At 54.1% G+C, this 19431-nt stretch overlaps 1 protein-coding gene across 2 annotated transcripts in view; it reads right to left on the minus strand.

Moving 5' to 3' along the window:
• Positions 1 to 252: 252 nt before the first annotated feature.
• PEBP4 (phosphatidylethanolamine binding protein 4) overlaps positions 253 to 19431 on the minus strand; it is a 288342-nt gene continuing 269163 nt past the window's right edge. The window contains exons 5-7 of one of the 2 annotated variants that reach the window (XM_055348929.1): positions 14184 to 14229; positions 11836 to 11949; positions 253 to 541 (exon numbers count right to left, since the gene is read on the minus strand). In XM_055348929.1, coding sequence (XP_055204904.1) covers positions 387 to 541; positions 11836 to 11949; positions 14184 to 14229 — 315 coding nt within the window. In that variant the 3' untranslated portion in view covers positions 253 to 386. The remainder of the gene's footprint in view (positions 542 to 11835; positions 11950 to 14183; positions 14230 to 19431) is intronic. The other variant, XM_004046766.5, reaches the window with a different exon arrangement.

Raw genomic sequence — 19431 nt, forward strand, 5'->3', positions numbered from 1 at the left:
TTCTTCCTACCTCTGTGTCACAGCCAAGGGAGCAGAACTTTGGGGAGGGTAAGAGGTTTCCGTGAGGTCCCACAGCGACTCAGTGACAGTTCAGGCTTAGGGATCACTATATCCTGCCTGTCCGTCTATTCCCCCAACTCCCCACCCAACCCCTTGCATTTACAGGAAAGCCTCAATCCCCAGTGCTGGATATTGGTCAATTTCCTCTTGTTGCTTTTCAAAGGAATACAAGCTAGGATACAAAGCACCAAGCCCTGGATGATTTTTTTTTTTTTAATTTGGAAAAGAAGGGGTTCTGTATCCAGAGGGGGTTCCATACCCACATCGTTGGTGGTGGGCAGTGTGGCCACATGCCCGGATGGCAAAGCCAGCTATCTAGCAGGCAGCTATCTCCGCCTGGTTTTGTGCTTGGGCTCGCTGGCCCTTCCTCTGGGAGCCTGGAGGGTTGGTGAGTCCTGGTAGTTCTGGGTCATGAACTGGGTGCTTGCTTCAGGTTCGCCCAGGTGGAAGCGGTTCAGAAATCTATCCATTTTCCAAGAGCCTGGAAGGACAAACAGACCACAGGGAGGCAGTGAGAAAGAGCCATGGACTTGAAAGCTGGCAGGGGCCTGAGAGGGAGGCCGGCTCGTGGGAGCCGAGGCAGCAGGTGATGCGATGGCCATGGGGCGTAGTGGCTGGGGGAGCTTCCAGCTCCTGTTGCAGAGGTAGCCCCCAGATGTTAGCAGAGCCTCTGAACAGCAGCAGAGCTGCCTCCTCCCCAGAGGGCAATGGGGACTGAGAGCCCAGCCCGAGTTGAGAATGTCTGAATCTCCTTCCCCAGCACCTCTGTTTAGCAAAACTGCCTTCTCGCTCCCGGGCAGAAAGGAAGCCCAGTCATGCGGGCTGTCCACTTCCTCTACTAATGCCCTCTCCCTGCAGGCTCCCCTGACCCCAGGACAGGAGGCTTCACCCTCTACTTTCCTTCACACCTGCTCACCCCTGCTGCTGGGGCTGAGATTGGCAGAAGTATCTGTGCTCTTCTTTCAATCTTCTCCCCTAAACCCCAAACACCTCCTCGTCTCTGTCCCAGGACAGGGGGTGCACCAGGGTGCCTTCCCCTTGGCAGAGGTGGAGGGGCAGCCCCTGGACCCTGGCGGGGGAGCTGGGCCTGCAGAAACCCAGAAAGTGCCCAGGTCGGAGGGGTTCCTCCTCAGGGGGAGAAAACACAAGTGTGTACAGGGAGGCGCATCTTCTGGGGCAAGTGTGAACAGGCCTTGTGGCAGGGCGAGAAGGGCACAGCCTGGGGCATGGAGTGAGGCTGAGGGAAGTGGTCAGAGGCATATTCCCACGTTCTTGTTTCCCAAACCCTGGATGTCAGGCACCCTGGGCAGATGCTTGCCAGGAAAAGGCAGGAAGTAGTTTAATTTGAATCTCAGATAAATAGCAAATCACTTGTTGGTGTGAGCGTGTCCCACATTCTGCATGGAGCATCCTTACATGAATTTTTTTTTTCCGTTGTTTATCTGGAATTCAAATTTTACTGGGCATCCTACTTTTTGTTGTTGTTGTTGTTTTGCTAAGTGCAGCAACCTCCCAGGGTGGAGAGAGAGTGCCTGGGGAAGACCCTGTCCGGAGCAGAGCTAGGCAGTGGTCGATACACAGTGGATTAATGGAGACCAGTCACCTCTGATACCAAGACAGAAGAGGGCAAGGGGTTGGAAGCTCTCAGAGCCCCACTTGAGACTCACGGGCCACCCACCCTCCCACCTACCTGTCTCCTCGGTCAGCACCCACCACCCTTTTCATAGCAATTAAGATAGCAAGCCCATTGAAGCATTCCTGCCTCCCAGAGGCTGCTGACTTTTCAAAGATGTTCTCAAGGAGAGGATAATTTTTAATCTGAAACCCAAAATAACAATAACAATAGTGCAAACAATAATAGCAGTAACACCCCAATTTCTGTGCCTCCTATGTGTTGGTACTACTGTAAGAGCTTGACACATAATTCGCTTAATCCTCACACCAATCCCAAAAAGGGAGGACTGTTCCCATTCCCAGTTCACAGAAGGGATGACTGAGGCACAAGCTGGGGTACTGGCAAGGAAGCTTCGTAGTGGCAGGGATGGGGAAAGGCCTTTGCAGATTCCCTCAAATCCTCTCCGACTCAGTGACTGCATGCTCAGATGGGGCCCAGGGGGGCTGGAAAACAAGGGGTTCCAGGAGTTCTTTTGCAGAAAGGGTGGCCAAGGTGCTGAGAAAGCCTCTCCCGCTGGAGGTGTACTGACTGCAGCCGGGTTCTCCTAGAAGGCTCAGTGTCACCTGAGTGTCCTTTCAGAGGGGCTGTGCCTGAGCCTCTGCACCCTAGGAGCCCAGCTGGCTGGAAGGAAAGGAATTATGGTATTATGACCCTGGGAACGAGTGTGTGCACACACATGTGTATGTGTGGGTGCAAGTGTGTATGCTGGTGTGTGTGCGCACACGCACATGCCAGGGTAATACGGGCTTATGGGTGAATTGGTGTGTGGCAGGAACAGGGACTAGGGTGCCTTCCCCACCGTAGGGCAGGAAGGAACCTGCACGGCAGGAAGGGAATTGAAACCCATCACGAGGCTGGGGCAAACTGCGGGGAAGAAATCCCCTGCGTCCAGAGCGAGAGCTGGCTCCCCTCAATAGTTCGGAAGCCTCTGAGCCTTCAGTGCCCTGGGGGACTCGTGGTTCCTTTCCAGTCCCAAGTCAACAGCCCTGTGGTTCTCGGGCTCCCTGGCCAGCTCCTGAAACCCAGTCCCCGTGCCGGCTAGCCTCTTGCTGCCTCCTTTCCTGGCTTGGCCGCAACTCCTTACACCCCCTGTTTCCTGCCACAGAGGGCAAGTTCTAGAAGGCAGAGGGGGTGAGTCAGGCCCTTGGGGTGTGTGGGGAGAGCTGGAGAGCTAGGAGGCTGCGGCTTCTGTGGTCACCGCTCAGAGGAAAGCCCCTTCCTGTATGGCACTGCTGTCCCCGAGAGGCAGAGAGTCAGCGGCCAGGCAGGAAAAGGGCAGCGCTGCTGTCTGTGCTTGGGCCGCTCCACTGTATCCTGGACGCACCCAGGCCAGGCTCTTCCTGGGACGAGGGTAGGGGAGTGCAGGCACTTCAGAGGCCTTGGTGGTGGGAGGCCTTGGCTGAAGGGAGAAAGGAGGAGGAAGCTGTCTGATGCCTGTCTCATGAGCCACCTGCCCTGTGGCTGGGACACAGAGGCCTGGGCATCTCAGGACAGGGCTGCCACATATGATGTACAGGTTGATCCCTGCACAACCATAGGGGGTGCTGTTCTCATCCTGCATAGCCAGACGCAGCAGCCCTGGCACTCTCACTTACTGGTCAGTGCTGATAGGAAAGATGTTAGTGATGAGAGATGTTAGATTTCAGCGATGTTCCAGATGGGGGCCAAGGGGAGAGCCTGATAACCTTATCTAAAGCCACTGGGGGATTTCTGGGCCACCACTCTGTGCCTGGCCTCCTATTAGGCTCTAGGGGGGAAAGATGTCCCCTGTCTTCAGCAGCTGGGGAAGGGGCTCCTCCTCGGAGCTTTAGTCCCAGGGACTGTGATGATGGCAGGAATGTTTGGAAAAGGCCCTGGGGCAGGTCTTGACAGTCACTCTCTCCACCCCAAGCTTCCCAAATCTGTGGGGTTGGCTTTCCACTGTTTGGGAGTGGTTTGTCACGTGCTGGACAAACTCTGGACGGCTCCATTGGGCCAGTTAGGGCTAAGCAGGCATCTGAGAGACTGAGAGGTGCTCTGCCACGTCCAGCTTACCCTGGTCCCCTTGCAGGACTTGGTAGAATGAGGGATCGGCTCCCCTGCCAGAAGTGCAAGCTCTTAGATGAGGTCAGACCCCAGGGCCCCTTTAACACTGGCAGCCATCACCCTGGTCCTCTGCCAGGCATGGGGTCAGCGGAGCTGCCTTATTTTACCCCCTGCCCTTGGTGAGTTTCTAATATAATACAAGTAATACTAAACTAATCACAGTCTGGTCCTTCAAAGGGTGGCCTTAGCCAGCAGTAGAACTTTGTAGTCTGGGTCCCTAGCAGACAAGGTCCCCACCCCTAGTGACACCCCTGGATTCCCTTCGGCAGGACCATTCTCCAGGCTGGGGTGCAGTGGCACTATCACCGCTCATTACAGCCTTGACCTCCCAGGCTCAGGTGATCCTCTTGCCTCAGCCTCCCGAGTAGCTGGAACCACAGTTGTGTGCTACCACACCTGGGTAATAAAAAAAAATTATCTGTAGAGACAGGGTCTCCCTATGTTGTCCAGGCTGATCTCAAACTCCTGGCCCAAGTGATCCTCCTGCCTGGGCCTCCCAAAGTGCTGGGATTACAGGTGTGAGTCACTGCACCTAGACGGGCCCACTCTTAAGACTTCCCAACAGCCGAGGACAGCAGTTCCTGGGTGACCCTGCTGTAGCCAAGGGATGTTTCCCACCTGACTGGTCCTTGGTCCTCAGTATTTCCGTCCTGATGTATTTCCCTCTTCGCCTGGGAAGTGGGGTAGGAAGCTGAGGGAGGGAGGCTCCCCCCACCCCAGCTCCATTCTCCCATGGGCCCCCGTTCAGGTGGGCTGGAGAACAGGGAGTGGGTTGCTGAGCCCTTGAGGTTGGAGCTGCGGCAGCTTCTTGTCCCAGGGCAGTCTCTGTAAGGACAGGGGCCACTGGCTCTGGCTCCGAACAGCCCTGTTCCTTCAGGTGGTGATCTGTATCTACCCAAGGTGATCACCCTCTTCCCTGGCCTCGCTGCCTCTCCTCTTAGGTAAGGGCACCACTGCTTCTTGTTGGGGGATGGTGGCCCTGAAGAGAAAAAACAAAAACTCAGCTCCAGCCTAATAACCACCCCACAGAGAGCCAGGCTCAGGTCTGTAATTTGTCTGGCTCGTCACGGGACCGGCCACATTGATAGAAGCACTGATACCTTTCTGCCGAGATTAATGATGTCCCGGCGGTGGTAGGCCGGAAGTCTGAGACTTTTATTTTTTGTGCCATTAAATGACATCCAGAGACTTCCACTCAGGACCTGAAAAGCCCTCGTTCCATCACATCCAATTACTCCGGGAGGAGATTTGCTGAGTGGCTGATACTGCGGACTCAGAGGCTTTCGGGTAGTGGGGGGCACTTTGACTTTGGCAGGAGTGAGAGGGAGGGGATTCCAGCAGAGTTTCGGGGTGGTGAGGGGTGACCTGTGTCTCCTCTGGAGAGAGGACCCAGGAGGGCTGAAGAGTGGAAGCTGGTTCTAATTATCCAGCCAGTGCATCCCCTAGGCCTCCTCCTCCCTTCTGCAGCTGGGGTTGGGGTGGGAAAGGGATCAGGAGGATGGGAGACTTCAAGCTGCCAGTTTAGCTTCCAGTGATAAATTCCAATATTTGGTAGTGGCAACAATTGGCTGGAGTTTGGGGTAGAATCTGGGGGCTTATCTGTGTGGTTTCTTCACGATGTGTTCAACATTGCTTGGGATGGCTGATGTTTGGCTGGACTGGGACTTGCTTCTTGAGGAGGTCCGCCTGGGGCTCATGGAGATTTCAGGCAGTTCCCAGCCTGGGCGCCTGTCTGAGTGTTGCCCGGGATGGCCCCAGCTGGGTGGCTGCCAGGCCCCCAGTTCTACCTGCTCGGCCAGGTGGGTGGGGCCCTTTGGAGGAAGAGCGCCTCCTGCCACAAGCCCACACAGTGATCACGGGCTGGGCCCTGGGGGATGCTGGGGCTGGGCCAGGTGAACCACCATGGGAGGTCACCAGGGTGGGCTGAGTGTGTTTGTGTCTGTCTGTGTGTGCGCTGGTGGGGGGCAGTCTGAGGGCGGGGGCTGCTCTCCAGGCAGGGCCCCCTTTCCTCTCAGGCCTCTTCCCTCCATGCTTCCTGACACCATGCGCTGCTGTGTTCTGCTACTAGGCTGGTGGATTTCCTCCCAGCCTCATCCCTCTGCAGCAACATCTCCTACTCTTGAAGCTGCGTGGGGCTCTGCTGCCCTTGGCCCCACGATTCCCCTTCTTTCTCACCCACCGAGGCCTGCATGCCTTCAGATGCCACAAGCAAGACTTCAACCCCCTACGTGGCAAGTCCCTGCCCGTCTCTCCTCTCTGACCCCTGTGGGTGGGTGGTTCCACCTCTGAGCTGCCGAATTTGGGTGCCTGTGGTGCTAGGGAGCGGCTTATGGCTGCCTGGCCCAGGACTTCCATTTTGCAGTTAGCAAGTTTCCCCTCTGAGGGCCCTGAGGCTGCCCTGGAGGTGGTGACCCAAGCCTCTCTTGCCCGTTAGTTTCCAGCACGTTGACACCATCCTGGGCGCTCGGCCTTGGAGTGGCTTCTGAAGCAAGCTGTGGCATGTCCTCTCGTGGGGCAGAGAGGGGATTTCCCCTGCTCACTTGCAAGAGGAGTGTGAGGCTGGCTTGTGACACCTCTGGGTGAGGTGACTGAGGTGTGGTGTGGCACAGACCACAGCTCCCCAGGATTCTGAAGCTCAGCCACAGCCAGGGAGGGGGTGTGTGCATGGACCATTCTGGGCAGCTGCTGCTGGCCAAGGAGGCCTGGGACAGTAGGATGCAACTGTGCTCTGTCTGTATCCCCACTGGGGCCCAGAAGTCTGGGTCAGGAGAGCGGGGATGTAGGCAAGGTGGTGGCAGGTGCAAACAGCCCTTCCCTGGAAGTCAGAAGAAAGTCAAATGGCTGTTAACTGTGGATGCCCTTGGTAAGTCATGCCACTCACTGTTTCAGGCTTTGCTTTCCTCGTTTGCCCTGGGGTAGGGGTGATGGCCACTGTCCTGCCCCCTTGACATGGGTGGCAACGGGAAGGGCAGGGAGGGGCAGGGTGGCTGGTGGAGAGGCTGGTGGAGAGGCAGCCCTGCCTGCCTGGGATTGGGACAGGGAGGACGTCGATCAATGCAGAGACTGTCACTTGTGGGCATGGTACTCACAGAGGTGGCTGCCTTCTCAGGTGCTGAGGCAAGCTGACGTGTGTTTGCGAATGTGGGGGTGTGAGAACGTGCAGATCCATGTGTGTGAATGGCTTGTGGATGTGCATATGTGGGTGTGTCCCACACACAGACACACTCATTAACTGAAAGCCAACAGTGGGCTGGGCACAGGGACAGATGGGAGAAGGGAAAGAAGGCAGAGGTGAGCGCTTCTCTCAAGGAACTGATAGTCTCATGGTGGAAGGGGGGCCGCCACGAGTGGCAAGTGATTTAGAAATACAAAAGAGATCAAAGCAGATGTCTGGGGAGGCACAACAAATGCTGTGTGAGTGGAGAAGATGATAGAGACTAGAGATGCCAACAGCAGGTTGGGGGAAGCCTGGCTGAGCGGATTAGCCTTGTGGGGTTGTTCTAGAGGATGTGATGGAGGGCCAGCAGCCGGGACTGGTGCTTGGAAGGTGGGCAAGGCATTGCGGGTCTGGGAAGGGGAGAATGAGACGCCCAGATGGGCAGTGGTGGGCGGGCAGATGTGAGCAAAGAAGTAGTTCAGGGACGTCTGGCAGTGTGCCGCACACAAGGACAATGGTACAAGGTGCAAATGAAATCTGCCTGGAAGGGAAGATGTCCCCCTCAGAGGGGTGTTCACTTAGAATCAGAGGGAGACAGCCCAGCATGTCACAGGCCTGAGATAATGGCATCTGCAAATCTGGAAAGGCAAAGTGTGGCCTTTGGGACAAGCATCACACAGCTGTCCTGTGACGCTGGCCAGCCAGCCCTTGTCAGAGGCACCAGTTAAGGCTGTTTAGATTTCAGGGGTCTCTCTGTTCCTCCTATCTTGGGGACCAGTTATGCTTGTGCTGTTTGAATATCTCCCCTGACTCTCTCAGTGAACACCCCCTATCCATAGAGCTACACCAGGGTGACTCCACACATGCATGAGAGCACGGACACCATCACATGGTGACTTCTTACAGCACCCAAAACAGCGCCAAGTATACACTAGGCATCTGGCATCAGCTGAGCAAATGCAGAAGGCATTACTGAGTTATGCCAGGCGTGGTTTGAAAGTGGCCAGAGAGGAAGGAGCTGTGCAAAGGTAGGAGGAGTGGGGTGGCACGGCAGGGTTTCATCAGCTAGAAGTGGGGTAGCTCTAAGCCCCTCCAGGACCCTTGCTGTGCTCCTGGCCTCCTGGGGTCTGATGCAAGACCTCTACTAGGAAATGTCAGGGCTGGCTGGGAAAGTCGAGCCTCATCAGTTGGTCCCTGCATTTATTTGGCAGAACAGGGAGGCCAGGACATTCCAGGAAGCTGGGAGCAAATCAATTTCAGGTCATTCAATTGCAGATCAACTAGTCCAACCCTGTATCTTGATGAGGTCAAAATTGAGACCCAGGGAGGGGAGGTCACCTGGCCAAGGTCAAACAATCAGAGTCGGGACATCAAGATCTCATTTGCTGACCACATGTACATTGTCCTGTGGTCACAGTAAAAAGAGGAATCCTGGGGAGGGTTTCACCTCCTTGGGTCTGAACAATGCCATCCCCACATCCCCCTACATAGTCATGACAGGCTCTACTAGAATCATCTCAAGCCCCCTTCTTCACCCTAAGCCTGTCATTTACCCATAAGATCCAGGGAGGGAAGAGGCCTGAATAGGATGGGGTTCAGTGGCCCGTCTGCCATAGACGCCCCTCTACCTGGCTCCTGTAGGCTGACCTTTCCCCTCGAGTCTCTAGAAGCTTTTCCTGCCTGTTCACCCAGGGGACACAAGCAGCTGGTTACACCACCTACCCCCCTCCCAACCCCTGACACCCTGCTTCCTCCACGGATTCTCTCCCCTGGAGAGAAATCTAGATCAAGGCAAGTCCTGGGGCCTGTGTTCATTGGCAGGACCCCATGCTCTGGCCTCCCAAGCACTGGTCCAACCCTGGGCTCCATAAGTCCCCAGGCACTGTCCAGGTGCTTCAGAGAGCACCAGGCCCTGAGTGTTTCAACATCGTGCAAGGACCTGGGGTTTCTGCTTTTGCAATCGCCCCTGGGTTCATCCACACCTCACTGCCTCATGTCTCGACCCCTCTGGTGGTGTCCTGTCCTCTCATTCTGGTCAGTTCTGCCTGCCCCTCCAGGTTCGTCGTCTCCAAAGAGTGACTTTTGAGTGTTGCTTCTCTGGTAAATAATTTCTAATGGCTTCCCAGAGTCAACCCGCAAAAGCCACTCCTCTGCCGGACTTCTGAGAACCTTGTTTTTCCCCTTCCGCTCCATTTTCTCACTTAAAAAAAAAATCTATGGTTTCTCCAACCCAGAACTCCCTCTTCCTTCACTCAAGGATTCAGATCTCCTCCTTCTCTAGGGCCCAGCCCTGCTCCAACCTCCTCCCCATGGCCTCAGGGCCAGAGAAATTTGTAGATCATCTGGAGCCAACCCCTCATTTTCTAGATGAGGAAACTGAGGCCCAGCGAGGTTCATTGATTGGCCTCAAAGTGAAACTACTAACTAGAGAGAGGGGAGTCCAGATTGCCTCACTCTACAATAAAACACCTTTATATCCTCTCTGGCTGGAGAGAGCACAGTGTTCTGGAGGGAAAGGCATGACAGGAAGGGAAGAGATCTATCCCTGAGTCCACAGACTTCCAATTGTCCTTACAGTTAGAATCACACAATTAAGTGTTTAATTACAACCTGCTCTGCATTGTTGTTTAATTGTTTCCAAAGTAGGCTGTAAGCCACTTGGGGACAGGGAAAATTCCTGGTGCCCTTGATTGTGCCTCCTCTGAAGTTCCCAGCACAGCGCTGGGCACATGGAAGGCATCACATGGCAAGACTGGGACCTTGGCTGGGGCTTTCATCTGGGAGGGCCATTTTTTTTTTGTTTTTTTGAGACGGAGTCTCTCTCTGTCCCCAGGCTGGAGTGTAGTGGCGCGATCTCAGCTCACTACAAGCTCCGCCTCCGAGGTTCATGCTGTTCTCCTGCCTCAGCCTCCGGAGTAGCTGGGACTATAGGCGCCCACTGCCACGCCCGGCTAATTTTTTTTTTTTTTTGTATTTTTAGTAGAGACAGAGTTTCACCATGTTAGCCAGGATGGTCTCAATCTCCTGACCTCGTGATCCGCCCACCTCAGTCTCCCAAAGTACTGGGATTATAGGTGTGAGCCACCGCGCCCGGCCTGGGAGGGCCATTTTAAACCCTGTACAGATGCAAGTCCAGTTTCTAAGTTCCCCATGGACAAAAGGTGGGTCAAGGGGTGGGGTGGGGAAGTACACAAGACCAAACAACGCGTTTCAGGCCCAGCGCGTTTTGGCTTCCTTGCCTGGTCACCAACATCCTGGGAGGGGTGGGTCAGGCCTTTGCTGGTCCCTCAGGCCACTGTGGTTTCTGGAGGACAGGCCGTGGTCGAGCCTCAGGAGCCCCAGCACGCAGAGTAGGGAAGCGTCTTTGGTGTACGCAGCTCCCTTCCTCTCCCTTGTCTGTCCCTCCTCATGGCATCTCCCGATGCTCTATCCTTCCCTCCATCCTGCCTTCAGAAAGCACTTCACCCCCGAGAGACTCCCGCCCTGGGCATAGGCATGGTGACCCCGGAGTCTCATGGTGGGGCTCAGAGGCACTGCTTCATTTTATGAGAACCCCATGGGTGGGAGAATGTCATAGGCTGAGGTCCCGACATCTTTGGTGAGATCGGTAGCCAGGGTGCTGGAGACAGATTTTCTTGGTCTGGGCAAGATACATAATTTTGTTTCCTTCTCTCTGCATCTAAACTTAAAAGTATGTCTTTGGCAAAGCCGTTTAAACAGATGCACGGATTGGCAAGGTGCTGAGGGCACCTGGGGAAGGTTCACTGGTGGAAAGTTTGCACCAGCTCCACTCCCAGGGTGGCCTGGAGCCCTCTGTGATAGGTGGGCCCTGCTCGGCACATCTGAAGGGCCCTGTCGCTCAACCTGTGCCTTTCTGGGCTCCATGTTCCTCTCCTGTGGGGCCTCCGGCATCGCGGTTGTAGCAATACCTGTGCCGGCTTCCTAGTGGGTGGATGTTTGGTCAAGGTCACTGGGTGAGAGGAAATGGCTGACGACACCCACCCTCCCACTTGCCTTCCTGCCAGCCTGGGGGATGTGCTTCTTGCACTTCCAGATGGCATTGTGCAGTCTCTATTGTCTTCCCTTCCCTAAAATTGGGGAGCTGAGAGTGCAGGGGTGGCTTTATTTCCCATTTTCTGGAAGAGAAATCTAAGGCTCAGATGGCAGGTGGGGGAGTCAGGGGCATGGCTCACACTGGGTCAGGTGAGTCACTTGTGGCATGTTGCAGTGGCCAAGTGGCCACCACTCCTGCTCCCTGGCCCTGATGGCAGGAGGACCGAGGCCAAGCAGGCGGGGTTCGCCATTAGGAGGCTATAGGGAGTTGGTCTGCTCCAGAAGCCAAGGAGGGCTGCTCAGAGAAGCTAGTGGAGGGGGGATGGTGGGGGACGTCTTCCCCTCATCACTGAGATGGCACAGCCGACCCAGTAATTAGCAACCCATAAGGATAGACTGGCAGGGTGGCATTCCAGGGCCCTCTTGCCCAGATCAGACTCAATTACAGAGCACAATGACTTGCCAAAGTTCAGGGGCAGCTGCCTGCACATGCCATGCAAAGTTTCGGTGTACTCTTCGCCCTGGCTCCAGTCACCTGCTTTGAGACCCTGCCTTACATACCAACCCACCCAACTGGAGCCTCCACATTGGTCTGTGGGACTTACCTCTCAAGGGAGACCACACCTGATGCCAACATCTTTAGGGTACTCCTTCCAGTTCACTCCCAAGAAACACCAGCCTTCGACCCCAGTCTCCAAGGCTCATGAATGGGGGTCAAGGCCCCAATTTCCCTGTAAATGCCTGAAGCGTTTGTTCCACCCCAGAATTCACCCCGGTGGTGGCTGGAAGGATGGGAAGGTCTTACCTCGAGTTTTGTTTTCCTTGGGAAGGAGAGAGATGACTTTTCCTTCCTGAAGATAGACAAAGAACTGGTAGCGATGGAAGCCACTGTGTGCCGGTGGGGAGGGAGCCTGGTAGGCTATAGGTAGAAGCAGGAGAGAGGTGGGCATCAACATCCCATACTACCGAGGGCAGAGCTTTCTGCCTTCCCATGGTCCTGCTGACCTCCCTGGGGCCCCAGATCAGCACTCAGCCCTGCAAAACATTAGGATTTGTATTTGGCGGGATCTCAGCTTCAGTATTTTCATTTAAGAAGTACATATTTTGGTGGGGGTGAGAGTGGGGGAGGAGGTGGTCCAAGAGGAAACGCCCTGAGCTGGCTTGAAGGCCTTGGGTGCTGGCGTGGCTCCCAGGCCTTTATGGGCCAGTGGGTGTTGGCATTGTCCTGTTTTTGCTTTAGTCTATCCTGATGGATTTCCTGCCTCAAGAGAAGCCCATCTTCCTCTGTGAGTGTGTTTGGCAGAGGATTTTTATTTATTTTTTCGGCATTTGCTTATGAACTCAATCCCCAAAGAAGCCAATTTCTTGGCTGCGTCTGGAGGATCTGGAAGTGGTTATGAGGGTGGGTGGGACTGGGTTCAAAGGTTTGATCATGGGAGCTGTAGGAGCTGGGTGCTCGGGGCATCAGGGAGAAGTTCCCTCTCCCAGTCCTTCCCTCTCCCTCCAGGAGGCTGAGCTTTTTTGGGGGGTGGGGGAAGTGAGGTGGGGACATCCCTCATTCTTTCCCCAAGTCCATGCAGAGTCAAGGTCCTGCTGGCCTGGCCTAGGTCTTTCAAGGTGGGCCTCTTTCCCAGAGTGCTTCACCCCTTCCCACTCCCCTTCCCTCTCTCCATCTTCCTTTCCAAGGAGGAGAGCCAGGCTGGAGCCAAGAATCTTTCTGGGTGGCTGGGAAAGAAGCATTTGCAATGAGGATGTTGGTGGGAGGGAGTATTGGTCCTTTATGGCCATCTCCCTTTCTTTCCTCTCCTGATCATTAAACAAAAGCACGACTTTCTGCTTGGAGCATTGGAAGAGTCCCTCACTGTGCACTTCCGGCCACTGGTGGCTTCCAGCATGCCAACAACCGGGGAATTCCTGACGATTCATCTTTCCCTGCATTTTTGGATCGCAGATCAGATGTGTGTGTGTGTGTGTGTGTGTGTGTGTGTGTGTGTGTGTGCACGCACATGCGCACTCAGAGTGAGAGCAGAGCTGGGTGTGCTGAGAGCCATGTGAGTGTGTGTGGTTGGAGGTCCCACTCGGGGTGGGTGTGTGTACATGAACAGCCAGTGTGCAAATGCCCCGAGGCTGTTTTGGAGGGCCTGTTAGTGTGTGTGTAAATGCAGGTAAAGCAGCATTTCTTCCTAAACACCGCCAGTGCTGAGAAAGACTTCTGAGCACAGGTGGGTGCCAGGGAGTCTCCTCATGTGCTTAGGTATGGAGGGCAGATGGGACAAGTCAGTGTGGGCAAGATGTGTGGGCATGTGGGCTGTGGAGTACACTCCACCTTGGGCACACTCGACGCTGTCCAAAACTGGTGACCTCAGTTCTGTGCGGACAAGTCTGAAGTGAGAACTCACTGGATTTGTGCAATGGAGAATTTATCCTCTATCTCCTCAAGGGAGATAGAGACTAATGCCTCTCACTAAGGCTTTCCTCAAGAATCCCCTCTTCAAAACCTCCAAAGGCAGAGAATTGAGGCGTGAGGAGGCGGGGAAAGGGTTCACACATGCTAGACCACTTCTCCGGGCCAGGCCCTGGGCTGTAGGCCTTCACTTATGACATCTCCTCCATCTTCCCATTTCCTGGAGGCTTGAGAGGTAAAGCCAGGCCAACAGTGAGTGGTAGTGCTGGGATTTGAATCCAGGCCTGCTTGGTGCCCAAGCCCACGCTGCTTCACGGAACTGCAGGGCTAAGTTTGGTGCCCAGTCCTGTGCCAGAAGCCAGCCCAGTACCTGAGCATCCCTTTCAAGGTAGGTTGGGGGCATCCTCCTGGGGCAGGGATCTGAGAGAGGGAAGCTGGGGGAAGGATGGGGGTGGACAGGGGTTACAAGCAGCCTCCAGTCAGATGGCCCCCTGCACTGTGACGCTGGCTGCATTCTTTACTAGCCATTCACATGGCGCAGGATGGTCTGTGCCTCAGTGTTATCCTCTTTAAAATGGGGATGCTGATGGCAGTGACCATAAAAGGCAGTTGTGGAGATGAAATCAGGGCATCCAAGAAAACTCTCGGGCTGGCGCTAGCACACGACAAAGCAGCACCATGAGGTTTTGATTCCTGTGATCGTCACTGATGCCCTGGCTGGGGGAAGGGGTCCCTAGGGTCTTACTCACCTGATAACTCCTGGCCCTGAATCTTCCCTTTCTTCAGGTCGGCGCCCTGAAAGAAGAGACAAGCAGGGCTGTAGGTTATGTCTTGGGCACACTTCAGGCCATGTGGGCTCTGCGGGATTGCTTCTCTCTCTGCGGGAGGAGGATGGGAGAGGAAGGAGGATGGGAGAAGAAGTAGGATGGGAGAGAAGGAAGATGGGAGAGCAGGAGGATGTATGGCTGCTTTTGGGAGACAGGGCAGTGAGTGGGGTTTTGGAATGGGTACCTCAGGGGATCCAGGGAGAGAGGACAGACACACGTATTGCTGAGGGGGGCAAATGGACACCTTCCCTCTAGAGAGGCCCTGTAGGACACTTCCCAAAGAGCTGTTCCACGATCCCTATTGGTGCCTGAGACTGGGCGCTCCACATCACCTGCAGGGTCTGGTTGGATCTAAGGGAGGCACTTAGATCTGCAGTTCTCTGGATCTTACTAAGGAGCCCATTTTCTCTGGAGGGAGGACTCTGCTCCCTTTGGAGCCTTTAGAATATTAAGCAATGGGCTCAGAGCAACCAGCGGGGGAAGGGAAAGCAGGAGGAGGCTACACTGCCTAATTCTGTGGCAGCTTCTCCCCACCCTCAGTTAACTCAGCCCACAACCCTGGGGCAGTTTCTTTGGCCACTGGGACAGCATCAGTTTCCCTCCTCTCTTTCCCTCCCTCCTCCCCTCCACTCAGTGTCTATGGGATAATGAGGTGACCCCGGGGGTGGGTGCTAATTACTGTTTGTGCAGGACTGGGAGATGCTCAGATGAAAGAGACTGGAGCTGGGCCCCTGGGTCTGTGCCATGGCTCAGGGGCCCCAGGCCATGCCAGGGAGCCCCAAGGCCCCTAGGTGTGGGGTTTTATAGCCTTAATGAAGGTGATTAGTGTGACTCTTAATTGAGTCTGCCGACACCTAACTGTGCCCTGGCTACCTTTTCACCAAGCCTATAAGAGGGGCTCATGGGATACTGGGAGGATGGGGGAGAGGTGGGAGGCCCTGCTTGAGGTGGGGGCAGGGGCAGGAGAGATCCAATCCCCTAGCTTGAGGTTTACCTTTTATAGAACTAAAGTCCTACTCGCTCAGTCCAGAACCCACCAGATCTCCTACCTTTTGGACTGCAGCTTGTCTATTATTGTCCTCACTTTGGGCCTCTTGGTCAGATATCCCTCTTCCAAGGCTGGTTCCTATAGACCTAGGTCTCATTTGGTTGGAAGAAGGAGCAGGAGACTGTGGAAGGATAGACCCTTCCCCCACGAGCCCCTTGTACTTTGTCTTCTTCACCTGATACAGGTGAGATAGATCTTTCCTTCCTTCCTTCCTTGCTTGCTTGCTTCTTTCTTCCTTCCTTTCTTCCTTCCTTCCTTCCCTTTTTTTGGAGTCTCGCTCTGTCATCCAGGCTGGAGTGCAGTGGTACGATCTTAGTTCACTGCAACCTCCGCCTCCCAGGTTCAAGCGATTCTCCTGCTTCAACTTCCCGAGTAGCTGGAATTATAGGTGCCCACCACCACGCCTGGATAATTTTTGTATTTTTAGTAGAGATGGGGTTTTACTATGTTGGTCAGACTGGTTTCGAACTCCTGACCTCAGGTGATCCACCCGCCTCAGGCTCCCAAAGTGCTGGGATTACAGGCATGAGCCACTGTGCCCAGCTGAGATCTCTTTCCTTTAACTTCCTTCTACTCTCCCTGATCCTGTTCTTTTCTGCTCAGGAGGATCTGGGCAGCCTTCAACATGAGATCCCACCCATACAGTGATGCACACTCAAGCTCTGTCTCGCTCCCCTCTCAGCACAGTCCCCCAACTCCCCGCATTTTGGGCCTGGCATTATCCAGGGCTGGCATTATCCAGGCCCAGGTGTGGCCAAAGGGCTGTGGCCGACAAGGATAAGGGATTGGAGAATGGAAGCCTGTCTCCTTGCCGCCCATCTCTTCCAGGAGAGGAGGGAAGGCCTTGACAGATGCCTAGCAGCTACTCTCCCTACAGAGCTCTTCTGCCACCCAAGCAAGATGGAGAGTTCTAGGGCTGAGCACAGGGAAGACCTGCCCAGCCTGGTCTGCCCTGAGCTCCTCAGCCTCCCCTTATTCCTTTCCAAGTCAGCCCAGCCAGCGGTTGTTTAAACAAAACAATAGCAACCTAAGCTGGCTGTTTCTTTTCAATTCCCCCCAGGCTTGGGTCCCACCCAGAGTGAGGCCAGGGAGCAGGCAAGGGTGGGGGCCAGGGCCAGTCAGATCGGGGAACTGGTTTGTGCAGAGCTGCAGCGGGTGGAAAGGCTGATCTGGAGCCTTGATGGGGTGGGAAGTCTCCCTTTCTTCATCCTTTCACTCTGGGGAGCTTTTCTTATCAACCGGGGCCAGCATAGGCAAAGATTCTGCAAATCCTTACGTTGGGTTTGCTGAGGCAAGCCACTGGCCCTTCCTAGCCACCCAGCAGATCCTGTGTTGACTGGGGCACTGATGGCAAATGGACTGTTCAGGTCCCCCCTGGAGCTGATCCCATGGACAGGTGCTGGTCCTCACTGGCAGAAAGAACGGGGGAGGATCTGGTGGCAGAGGGGCCCCCACATGGCGTGGGGTCAGAAGCTGTGATTTACTCGGATTATCTTGAGAATTGCCTAAGTTCCCTTTGGCCATAAACCTTTCCTCATTGGTCAGTCCTGGAGGGGCTACAATTTCTACCATAGAATCAACACCTGGTAGGGGCTTTAGGAAACTAAATTCTAAAAGGTGAGAGAGTTGGGCTCCAGAGAGGGAAAATCCAGAATGTTCAAGGAGGATGAGGCCTTAGACCCCAGGCCCTTCGAGATCAGCTGACTCAAGGTCTCATGCCTTTTGACCTCAGTGCCATCCTGTGCTCTTTCTGTGACATCATGACAATCCCATCAGTTCTATGGGAGGCATCATTTTCCAAAGACCATGATTAAAATATGGAGATATTATCTGGAGGGCTGGAGCTGTGGTGAAAATGGGGGCCCTCCCACCCGATTTTAGCTCTTCTAAAATATCTTCATGATGGCCAAGTGCAACAGCTCGCACCTGTAATCCCAGCACTTTGGGAGGCTGAGGCGGGTGGATTGCTTGAGCCAAGGAGTTTGAGACCGACCAGCTTAGGCAACATAGCAAAACCTCGTCTCTACAAAAAGTGCAAAAATTATCTGGGTATGATGGCCCATGCCTGTAGTCTCAGCTATTCAGGGGACTGAGCTGGGAGGATCACCTCAGCCCAGGGAGGTGATCCTGAGCCATGATGGTGCCACTGCACTTCAGCCTGGATGACAGAGTGAGACACTGTCTCAAAACAAATATATGGATTAGAATGTCACTTCTAGCCTGCGATCACCCTAGAAAGCTGAAACTGCCCGGGGATGGATGAGATTCAAGGAAGTTTCAGGAGGTAAGAGGGAGAAACCTGTAGTTTTGAGCACTGCTCAGGGTTGCTGGGCTAGGAAAGTGCCCTGGGAGGAGGGGGTACCAGCCCAGCATTTGAGGAACACAGACCCCACTCCTGTCGAGTCTGAGAAGAGACCGGCTTTGGAAGGAGACCCTGAAGGAGGCTGAAAGCTGGGCTTTCTCACCGTTTAGAATTTAGTCTCTGAAGGCCCCTAACAGGTATTGATTCTATGGTAGAAATTTAAGCCCCTCCAGGACTGACCGATGAGGGAAGGTTTATGGCCCAATCTGCAGGGTCTGCTAAGAGCTCCCTCACACCTTCGGCCTCCTCACTTTGACCCTGCTGCCTCCCCCAGCCCAGACTCCAGATGTGCTCTTGCCTCTCTAAGATGGGCTGAGCACAGACCAAATCTCCTTTCCCTTCCTATAGCTCAGACAGCCTGACATTTTCAAAAGGAACTTGTTTAAATGCTAAGGTTAAAAAGAAGAAATATAGTTGATCCTTGAACAACATGGGTTTGATTTGTGTCCACCTATAAACAGATGTTTTTTCGACAAAAGTTACACTGAGTGTGCCTGCCTCTCCCGCCTCCTGTTGCACCTCCTCCACCTCTTCCACCTCTTCTGCCTCTGCCACCCCAAGACAGCAAGACCCACCCCTTCTCTTCTTCCTCCTCCTCCTCAGCCCATTCAATGTGAAGATGATGAGGGTGGAGACCTTTACGATGATCCACTTCCACTTAACAAATAGGAAATATATTTTCTCTTCCTTAGGATTTTCTTAATACCATTTTCTTTTCTTTGGCTTACTTCATTGCAAGAGTGCAGTATAGAATACATATAACATACAAAACATGTTAATTGACTGTTTATGTTATTGGCTTCCAGTCAACAGTAGGCTATTAGTAGTTAAATTTGGGGAGAGTCCAAAGTTATAGTTGGATTTTTGACTTTGTTGGGGGTGGCACCCATACCCCCTCATTGTTTTATTTATTTATTTATTTATTTATTTATTTATTTTTGAGACAGAGTCTCACTCTGTCGCCCAGGCTGGAGTGCAGTGGCACGATCTCGGCTCACTGCAACCTCTGCCTCCCGGGTTCATGCCATTCTCTTGCCTCAGCCTCCCGAGTAGCTGGGACTACAGGCGCCCGATATGGCGCCCGGCTAATTTTTTTTAATTTTTTTAAATTTTAGTAGAGACGGGGTTTCACCGTGTTAGCCAGGATGGTCTTGATCTCCTGACCTCGTGATCTGCCCACCTCGGCCTCCCAAAGTGCTGGGATTACAGGCGTGAGCCACCGCACCCGGCCCCATACCCCCTCATTGTTTGAGGGTGAACTGTAATTACAGAAATTACAGACAACATAGATGTAGTTCAGTTTCTCATCCTCAAGAACGCTGAAAAGCCCAGGATGGGTTTTTCAGGAGAGCAGACCAGGAACACCGAGGTATTTGGGTAGTGTGCCTAGGAGGACCTTCTGGGCCTTTCTAAGTTTGGGACTGGAGGGCCCGGGGAAGGCAATTCTTCCTCATCAGCATCCGGTGGAGATGGGGAGTCTAAAATACCCATGACTCTCCTAGCAAGGGAAGGGAGGAGGAGGTGAATTTCTTAGAAGGACCCTTAAATGCTCAGGGTATAAGAAAAATAGTAGTCATCACATGTTCTCACTTATAAGTGGGAGCTGAACAATGAGAACACATGGACACAGGGAGGGGAAAAACACACACAACTGGAGGGCCCATGGTGGGGGCGTGGGGAGGGAGAACATCAGGATAAATAGCTAATGCATGCGGAACTTAATACCTAGGTTATGGGTCGATAGGTGCAGCAAACCACCT

This window comes from Gorilla gorilla, chromosome 7, assembly GCF_029281585.2.
Source record: "Gorilla gorilla gorilla isolate KB3781 chromosome 7, NHGRI_mGorGor1-v2.1_pri, whole genome shotgun sequence".
In the NCBI taxonomy this organism is placed as follows: domain Eukaryota; kingdom Metazoa; phylum Chordata; class Mammalia; order Primates; family Hominidae; genus Gorilla; species Gorilla gorilla.